General features: G+C 42.8%; 1 protein-coding gene across 1 annotated transcript; it reads left to right on the top strand.

The window, feature by feature from the left end:
- Positions 1-843: 843 nt before the first annotated feature.
- LOC143942757 (uncharacterized) lies at positions 844-8,672 on the top strand. The gene is made up of 3 exons (XM_077464148.1): positions 844-1,157; positions 1,872-2,192; positions 6,090-8,672. Exons 1-3 carry the CDS (start codon positions 914-916, stop codon positions 6,263-6,265), a joined length of 741 nt encoding a protein of 246 aa, XP_077320274.1. The 5' UTR covers positions 844-913; the 3' UTR covers positions 6,266-8,672.
- Positions 8,673-10,255: the final 1,583 nt, after the last annotated feature.

Genomic DNA, 10,255 nt, shown 5'->3' with positions numbered 1-10,255 from the left:
GGTGCAGCTTCTTTAGGGCGGATTGCAGGCGCTATTTCTAACACTATAGCGCCTGCAAAATGCCCTGGTGTGAAAGGGGTCTTAGTAAGCACTCCCTAGGCACACACCCCTTCCCAGCCAGAGTCATAAGTACAGTGACAGTGTATATTTTTTAGCACTGATCACTGTATTAGTGTCACTGGTCCCCCCAAAAAGTGTCAAAAGTCTCAGCTGGGTGTCCGATTTGTCTGCCGCAATGCCACAGTCCCGCTAAGAATCGCTGATTGCCAGTAAAAAAATAAACAGGAGTAGCACACACATTTTTATCTATTTATTATCCTATATAATAATAAGAATAAAAAATAAATAAAAATTTTATAAAAATATCCAATTTATGGATGCTATAACTTTTGCGCAAACCAATCAACTTATTTTTTTGGGGATTTTTTATTTTTTTTACCAAAAATATGTAGCCGAATACACATTAGCCTAAATTAATAAATACATTTGTTTTTTTACATTTTTTAATTGGACGTGTTTTATAGCAGAAAGCAAATAATATAGTTTTTTTTTCATTTTCGAAAAATTGTCGCTCTTTTTTTGTTTATAGTTTTGTTTTTGTTTGTTTTGTGATCAAATACCACCAAAAAAAGCTCTATTGGGGGGGGGGGGGTAAAAGGACGTCAATTTTATTTGGGTACAGCGTCGCACGACCGCGCAAATGGCAGTTAAAGTAGCGCAGTGTCGTATCACAAAAAATGACCTTCCGGGGCTGAAGTGGTTAAAAAAAATGTGTTATCTGTTTTTTTTTTTTTTACTGTAGTTGTCTTTGAACTCTTTAACTGTTTTTTTTATATTAGGACTACTTGGTGAGCCAATCTGCGGAGAGTTAAAATTTCTATTGAGTACCATTGGAGGGCAGGTGACTCTATCAATGGACAAAGTTGAGTTCAGTTTCGTCTACTGGCTTACAACTGATGGGAAGGTCCTTGCTAAGACAACCCCGGGTGAACCTGCTGAGATAAGACAAGCTGAGTATGAAGGAAAATTAAAAGCCGCAGCTGATGGATCTTTAATTATCATGAACCTGACCAGAGGAGACCAAAACCAGTACACGGCGAATGTGCAAACGATCACATCAGACCAATGTCTTCAGAGGTTTGATCTCCGAGTGTTCGGTAGGTCATTATCACTCTTTGGTGAATTTGGTGAAAGTGTATTGAACTGTTCTTGGCTTATGTACCGCAATCTGTTCTTGATTAACTGCAGTGGAGGTCAGGGGAGACATTGGAGATCTAAAAGAACCTTGATGTCTCCATAAAGAGGACCTATCTACTGTCCATGCTATCACGAAGGGGGCTTGTTAAAATAATGGTTGGACTTCCAATCTAAGAGGTGGTGCTGATGAGCCATTGTAAAAATATGAATTGTAGTCCCTGAACAACTGGAGGGCCGTAGTTTGGAGACCCCTGGGCTAAGGGACCAGCAATGAGAAGGCAAGTGGTTAGTCTGCAACATTGATCTTTTAGCTTAGCTTAAGAGGGGCAGCAGTGGAGATATAGTAAAAACACATCTCCAGGCAGCAGTTTCTACTGCGCTCTGGAAAAACGATCTCCGGTCGATCTCTTCTCAGTAAAGCCGCGGCTCATATACTTTTTTTTTTTACCGCAGTCTGGCTTTTCGTGTGAAGCAGCCCTTAAACACAGTTCCATCAGTCTTTGGATCCCCAGTATTACAGGTGAAGCCCAGGGGTTGGAGTGAATGAGAAATCCTGATCGTCCAACCAAATTGGTTTTTGTTAATCCCTTCCACCATTGCCACTGTATCAGAAATGATTTTCCTGTGAAATTTCTGGGTTTTCCTGATCAAATGCTGTTCTGATCACTCCCCAGATGCATTGAGTGTGGAGTCCTGTGTGGGGCAGACCAATATATCTTCTGAGGAGGGAGCTGAGGTCACTCTACCTGTGGGCCAGACCGGATTTGAGTCCATGACTTGGGTGACTGTCCGGGATCTGGTGCATTTTGCTGTAACCAAGCCAAGGCAAGCCGTTGTAATTCAAGATTCTCGATACCAAAGACGTCTGAATGCCACCGCTAATGGCTCTTTAATTATCGCCAAACTTACCAGAGAAGACCAAGGAACATATGGAACCTATGTGGTGACACCAACATCACAGCAATGTGCCCAGCTCTACAACCTCAGAGTCACAGGTAAGTTATTGTAATGCACTGATATTTAATGGATGTCCATAAAGACATAAAGCTGTGGTTAAAGACCAAATTCAAGCCAAATTTTGTTATTACATATTCATGCAACTTTGTCCCCCACAGTACCTGCCCCCTGCCACTAGATTTCCTCACATCCAACATCATTCAAACTGGAAGACTATAATTTTATCATTAAAGCGGATATTCACCCTCCATAGCATGTTGCCTCCCATCCACCCCTCCTCCCCTCCACCTAACAAATTGGGCATTCTTTTTTCTTTCCCTTTAAGTTTTTTTTTTTTAAATAAAGAACTGCCCCACCCCCATGCATGTCATTCGTCTAGGCCAGTGGTGTCCAAACAGTGGCCCGGGGGGGGGGGGGGGGGGGGGCAGATGCGGCCCTTTGCTTGCTTTTAGGAAAAGGGGTGAAGATAAATAGACTTGGCGCTATACCTTCTCCATGCCAATTTATATGTTTAAAACTTTATGAGATATATTTTCCAGGATGCTGGCAATTAAATAAAATTATGAAACCAATGAATGGCAATTGCTTGCCATAACCACTACGAGTGCAAGTACATATAAATTACATGTGCCACAGGATATATACTGTCATCAATTAGAAAATATTAAAATGCAAGTGAAAAAATATAAGTGGAAAAAATTCAAGTGAAAAGATTGGGTAAGGAATGGTGGCTAATTCTTTCCTAATGGTATAGTGACTGTGCTTGGTCTAATCCAATTTACTCTATAGTAGGAGATCCATAGCGCAATCCAAAAAACCCCCCTCTCCTTTGCTTGCTTTTATCCAACCCTTGGAGCACCATTTTATCCACTGATACCAACAATGGGGTACAATTCTTCCCAATGACACCAAAGATGGGGCACAATTCCTCCCAATTACACCAACAATGGGGCACAATTCTTCCCAATGACACCAACAATGGGGCACAATTCCTCCCAATGACACCAACAATGAGGCCCAATTCCTCCCAATGACACCAACAATATGGCACAATTTATCCCAATGACACCAACAATAGGGCACAGTTTATCCCAATGAAACCAACTATGGGGCACAATTATTTCCGCTAAAATAAATGAGGAAGCATTATTTTCCCCCTGATACCAGCCCCCTCTTAAGTCTGAAAGATGGTAAACTGGCCCTTTGTTTAGATAGTTTGGAGACCCCTGGTCTAGGTGAATGACATGCACTTTGACCAATCTGCCTCCTGGGATATGTATGTCCCATATCCCAGGAGGCATACTCCTTCATTGGTGAGGGAGGAGGGGGCAGGGCCAGGTGGTATGTCATCAGGAAGCTGCCGGCTTATCCTGGAAGAGCCTGCAGCTTACCGATGATGTCATAGAAGATGGCAGCACGGGTCGAGGGAGAGCAGAAAAGAAGCAGATCTAAGCAAGACAACACTGGATTCGCTGTTGATTACCTTAAATGTGCAGGACCTGCAACCAGGTAAGTAGGGGGTTAAAAAAAAGGGGGGTAGGGAGCATGAAGGTCCGCTTTAAATGGCAATTTATGAGCTCCACTGAGAGACTTTGCAGGATGAGAGGAGAGAGTCCCTGGTGCCGCACATCAACGGGGTTGCATAATGATAAGAGAGACAACCTCAGCCTGGGATCCCGCCAGGCCATGCCACCTACGCATTTCGCTCCTCCCCTGGAGCTTAGTCATGACTAACGCGCTTGAGAAATGAACTGGCGGGAGCCCAGGCCAAGGTTGTCTCTCGTATCATACAACACAGTGGATGTGCGACACCAGGGACTCTCCTCCTTTCCTTCAGTGACTACAGGAGCTGGGACAAGCTTCATACTCTTGCTGGCAGCAGACACAGAACCATCCATAACACCCCCCACATTGACAAATGAACCTGATCGGCACACTAGTCAACCGTGGGTCACACTGAGAGACCTTGCTTGTAAAATATCTTCGTTCTGATGCACTTATTCTGTACACAAATTTAAGTTAATACAATAAATGTTTGCTTATGGCATTTGCTTTTATTTTTTATTTTAATCACCCCAATGTAGACGTAGAATGTAGAGTTCATTGCTTACTTAAAGTCTAAGCCGTGATCCAAACTCGAAGAACTCGTACCACCGCGAGTCCGGTTACACTTTCGTTTCTGATAAAAAGGGTTGCATGGACTAGACTGAGGCTCTGGCGCCCCCCACCTGTCACGATTCTATGTGCACAATTCCCTGTAGGTCTCTGAGATACAGTGTTGTCCATAGTTATACCAATTTGTTTATTGCTGGAAATCTACATTCCACCTTCATGGGTTCATGGGTTTCACTATACATGCTTTGTCCGGGGCTCTGGCAACCCACTGCTTTGTGGTCTTTTTAAAGATGAGCAAGCTTAGTCAGAAACAAGAAAGGGACGGTAGTGCTGCAGAATACCGCAGACTGCAGGGCCATATGATCTGGCATTCTACAAGAAATTTACGGTTTGAACAAAAACATTTCCTGCCAACCATTCCTGCTAAGAAACCACATGAAATGATTTAGTAAAGCAAGACAAAGAATATGGGCGAGTGTGGTGACCCATAGGAACCATTTTAGTTTGCTGTAGGCATAGCAGTATATGATGATTGGTTGCCATGGTTTAGAAAATGTTGCACATTAACCTGAATATAATTTTATATATATATATATATATATATATATATATATATATATATATATATATATATATATATATACACTATCTTGTCACGCACATGGACTTTAATGGCAACCCCGTCTTAGTCCGTAGGGTTCAATATTGGGTTGGCCCACCCTTTGCAGCTATAACAGCTTCAACTCTTCTGAGAAGGCCGTCCACAAGGTTTAGGAGTGTGTCTATGGGAATGCTTGACCATTCTTCCAGAAGCGCATTTGTAAGGTCAGGCACAAGAAGGCCTAGCTCACAGTCTCCGCTCTAATTCATCCCAAAGATGTTCTATCGGGTTGAGGTGCAGGCCAATCAAGTTCCTCCACCCAAAACACGCTCATCCATGTCTTTATGGACCTTGCTTTGTGTCAATGTTGGAACAGGAAGGGGCTACTGGGTGGCTGGTGCTAAATTTGGCAAACCAACGCCACCCCCTCTCTCCACGCGCGGGAGACGGACAGGAAGGAGGCGATCACACACCACACCGAAACCCCCCCACCCCCGCCAGGAGTCGGACGATTAGAGGCCTCCTTACCTTATGAGGCAGATGAGGAGGATCAGGGGTTGGGCTGCTGCTTCTCGCTTCGGGGCCATTGCTTCTTCTCCCGACCCCGACCGAACAGGAAGTGGGTCCGGAGACCCAATTAGCTGGAGTCCTAAGACTTCCTGGCCAATCGGGTCTCAGGACCAGCTTCCTGATTGGCTGGGAGGAGAATCAGGAAGGCAATAGAAAATATTAATTCGCTATTGTCTCACAACTACAACTGGGTGGGCTCTGCACCCCCGGTCCACCCTTTTCTGAATCCAATTAGACCCTCAAGCTCCAATAATGTACTTAAAAAAAAACCCCATTGAAAATCCATGCGTCCGGCGCCCTGCATGTAGATTAGAGGCCAGGTGCATGGATTGGGGGGGTGCCCCTACGCCTTGTATGGATGGGCCGCCATCCCCAAACTGTTCCCACAAAGTTTGGTCCAAAATGTCTTGGTATGCTGACGCCTTAAAAGTTCCCTTCGCTGAAACCAAGGGGCCAAGCCCAACCCCTTAAAAACAACCCCCACACCATAATCCCCCCTCCACCAAATGATTAGGACCAGTGCAAAGTTTTGGACATAAGGTGAGTATTACAGTGAACATATTTTGTTTTAACGGGGCCTAGGCTATGTACTAAAAAAAAAAAAAAAAACTGGGCTTTATTTTTTTGCTTTTTATTTTTTTATTTTCAGGATTCAATCAGACGAAAACTCAGATGGATTACTCAACAGTGAATACAATACGACTGGCGATATCTGGCTGTGTGTTATTGATCACTTGCTTTGTGCTTAGCCATCACATGAAGACCGAAGTGATGAGTCCTTCTACCGACACACATGAACACCGGAGATGTTCTAAAGTCCTCTAAGAATTGGCCTTTGATGTTTTTTTTTTTAATTTTCCAGTTTCAATCACATGAAAACCATACAACTGCTGATACCTGGCTGTGTGTTGTTAATTGCTTTGTTCCTATTCATCTCACCAAAGTATGGAGTCCTTACCCATCACATGAAGACTGAAGTAAGAAGTCCTTACAAATCACATGAAGGCCGAAATTAGGGGTCCTTACCCATAATACGAAGACCAAAGTAAGGAGCCATTATCCATCACATAAAGACCGCAGTGAGGAGTCCTTACCCATCACATGAAGACTGCAGTAAGAAGTCCTTACCCATGAAATGAAGGCCGAAGTGAGAAGTCTTTACCCATCACATGAAGACCAAAATGAGAAGTCCTTACCCATCACACGAAGACCAAAGTGAGGAGCCATTACCCATCACATAAAGAACGCAGTGAGGAGTCCTTACCCATCACATGAAGACTGAAGTAAGAATTCCTTACCCAGGAAATGAAGGCCAAAGTGAGAAGTCTTTACCCATCACATGAAGACTGAAATGAGGAGTCCTTACCCATCACAGGAAGGCCGAAATGAGGAGTCCTTACCCATCACTTGAAGACTGAAGTGAGGAGTCCTTAACCATCACACAAAGACTGCAGTGAGGAGTCCTTATACCCATCACATGAAGACTGAAGTGAGGAGTCCTTATACCCATCACATGAAGACTGAAGTGAGGAAAGCTTACCCATCACATGAACACCAAAGTGAGGAGTCCTTACCAGGGCTTTTTTTCAGTGGGAATGCAGTTCCGGCACCTCCAGCACTGAGTGTTTTGGCAAGGGGTGTTGGAAAGTCTACTGATGCTGGCTATTGGGGTAGCTATTGTCACTGAGGGGGTGTAGTGTTGCTGGGTGAAATCTACTGTTGTGGGGGAGGATCTACTATTGGGGGCAAAGGTCTGTTGTTGGCTGTTGGGGAATCCACTCATACTAGCTGCTGGTGGATCTGTTATTGCTGGTTGGGGATCTATTGTTGATGAGGGATCTGTTGGTTCTGGTTGGGGGTCTATTGTTGCTGGGGGATCAATTGTTGCTGGTTGGGGATTTATTGTTTCTGGGGAGGATCTTTTACTGCTGTGTGGGTCTATTGTTGCTGTGGAGGATCTATTGTTGCTGGGGAGGATCTATTGTTGCTGAGGTGGTCTATTGTTACTGGGGAGCATGTATTATTGTTTGGAAGAGTATATTGTTGCTGGGGATGATCTGTTGTTGCTTGGGGTGGGGTATATTGTTGCTGACTGCAGGGGATCTATTTTTACCTTTCTTGTTATCATTAACACATTTAATACAAAATACTTAGCACCACAAAATGATACTTGGTTTATTTTTCTCTAAAGGGGGAGGTACTGAGAGTCGGGCAGGGGGTGGAGGAAAGGGATTATCCTCAGAGGTGGGCAGATGGCAGAGACAAGGGGTGACTCTGGGGAGGAGGGTTCACCTGCACCTATTATCTGATAAAAAAAAAAGTCCTTGTTCTTTACCCATCACATGAACCTAAAAAAGTGAGGAGTCCTTACACATCACATGAAGACTGAAATGATGAGTCCTTACTCATCACATGAAGGCTGAAGTGAGAGGTCCTTGCCCAACACATGAAGACCAAAGTGAGGAGTCCTTACTCATCACATGAAGACCTAAATGAGGAGTCCATACCCATCACATGAAGGCCGAAATGAGGAGTTCTTACCCATCACATGAAGGCCGAAATGAGGAGTTCTTACCCATCACATGAAGGCCAAAGTGAGAAGTCTTTACCCATCACACGAAGACCAAAATGAGGAGTCCTTATCCATCACATGATTACTGAAGGGAGGAGTCCTTCTACCAATACACAAAGACACCAGAAACGTCGAGTCCTCTAGACCACAAAATGAAAAGTAGTCTAGGGTCCTCCTAAGTTAGTATATCACTGTCTGTACAACAAAAAATGTCTTACAGAATATTGTATATAAAGTAGGAAACTGGCCTGGAGGGTAACCCACAACAACAGACTGCATAGACCATTGACTAATATGTTTCACTAACCTAATCCTAAACAAACCATTCAGCACAACCACACTAGAAATTGTATTGACCATTAACATAACATACATCAAAAGCACAACTCCAGGCACCATTGCCCCCCCCCCCCCCCCACACACACAAAATTTCTGGACCACAATGGCATCTTTTTTTGAGGATGCCCAATTGGGTGAAACATGTGGGGATGAGTTTTACACCTGGTTTCATTACATCTTTTTTTTTTTTTTTACAACAAATGATTTCAATGGGGTAACTGCTGTTACAATTTTGTTGCTTTGCTATTTTTTATGTTTATTCGTATAACATTTAAAAAAATATTTTTGAATAAAATATGTGGAAATGATTTTTGCACTATTTGTGTTTATATATTTTTTTTACCCCATAGTGGAATTGACATTATAGATTTCGTTCAAAATTTTTGTTTTAAGAAAGTATATTTAATTTTATAACAATGGGGGGGAGACAATATGTTCAATTAACTCCATTCATTCCAAAATATAATATTAAAAGCAAATTTAATTTTGAAGCACTTTAAAAAAAAAGAATGTGTATTTTTTTATTATTATTATTATTATTATTATTATCATTATTATTCTCTTTTTCTTTTTTCTTCTTGTAGAGAAAAAAAGTGTGCGTAAAAAAATAAATATTATAATAATAAAAAAATAAAACAAAAAAATACCTAGATCTAGGTCAGTACCAGGGTTCGTTTTTGGGGCATTGGGGCAAGGTCAGGGTCAAAAGACAGGGTCAGTATTTTTTTTGGACAGAATTTTTTATATTTTTTTTATTAGTATCAGTGTCAGTTAGTGTCAGCGTGTTTTAATTAGAGTAAAACAAAATGCGCACTATTGTTTCTGGGCTGTACTATGGGTACATACAACAACTAGCATACACATATGTGGTATCGCTGCGATCGTCAGCAGCAGGAGTATTTAAATTGGGTTGTTCTTCGGTGGAAAATTATGGTAGTACAAAGAAAAATACAGATAAATTTAAAATAATATTTAGATTTTTACTATTTTTGACCAGTTTTCCTTTGATAATAATAATAAAAAAAATCAGGAGATATCCATTACCATAGGTAAGGTATAATTCACCTGGATGCACAAGGTAGTTGTGATGATATGTACGGTTTTACTAACACATGTCTAAGTTGCAAAATTGTGCTTAGGCATTTAGATTTGTTTTACCTTTAAGCGCAAAGGGGTTAAAGCGGAGGTCCACCCTAAAGTGGACCTTCCGCTCATTGGAATCCTCCCCCCCTCCAGCGCCACAATTGGCACCTTTCAGGGGGGAGGGGGTGCAGGTACCTGTACAGTACAGGTATCTGCACCCACTTCCGGCGTAGATTCTGCAGAAGCTACGCCCCTTTCCGCAGAATCCACGCCCCTTTCCGAAAGTCCCCCGCTGCCTGCTGGGAAACACACAGATCCCAGAGACAGCGGGGACCATCCTTATTGCGCAGAGCGACTAGCGCAGTAGGGAACCGGGAAATGAAGCCGAAAGGCTCCACTTCCTGATTCCCATACCCAAGATGGCGGCGGCAGCACCCGAGAGACGATCGAGAGATCGGCTTCGGGTGCCGACATCGTGGGCGCGCTGGGCGGGTAAGTGTCATTATTTTAAAAGTCAGCAGCTGCAGTATTTGTAGCTGCTAGCTTTTAAAAAAACAAAAAACGGCGGACTCCCGGCGGACTCCCGCTTTAAGTAGCAGAACTATAATGCTTGATATTGCATGGGAATAGAAAATTAATAATTGCTTTTGACCATCTTGTCAAATGTAACTTTTTTTACCTAGGGCCGCATGTACACTATACAACCAAAAGTATTGGGACACCTGCTTTTACACGCACATGAACTTTAATGGCATCCCAGTCTTAGTTCAATATTGAGTATATTGCAGCTATAACAGCTTCAACTCTTCTGGGAAGGCCGT

Source organism: Lithobates pipiens, unplaced genomic scaffold, assembly GCF_037356315.1.
Source record: "Lithobates pipiens isolate NorthernLeopardFrog02 unplaced genomic scaffold, aLitPip1_a1.2 Scaffold_30, whole genome shotgun sequence".
NCBI classification, from domain to species: Eukaryota; Metazoa; Chordata; class Amphibia; order Anura; family Ranidae; genus Lithobates; species Lithobates pipiens.
Note: the sequence above shows the minus strand (reverse complement) of the source record. Positions and strands in the feature narration are given on the sequence as shown.

Coding starts and splice junctions, on each gene's coding strand:
- LOC143942757 (XM_077464148.1), top strand. CDS start 914: ATGGACAAAGTTGAGTTCAGTTTCGTCTACTGGCTTACAACTGATGGG. Junction 1,158..1,871: donor GTTTGATCTCCGAGTGTTCG/GTAGGTCATTAT, acceptor ATCACTCCCCAG/ATGCATTGAGTGTGGAGTCC. Junction 2,193..6,089: donor CTACAACCTCAGAGTCACAG/GTAAGTTATTGT, acceptor TTTTATTTTCAG/GATTCAATCAGACGAAAACT.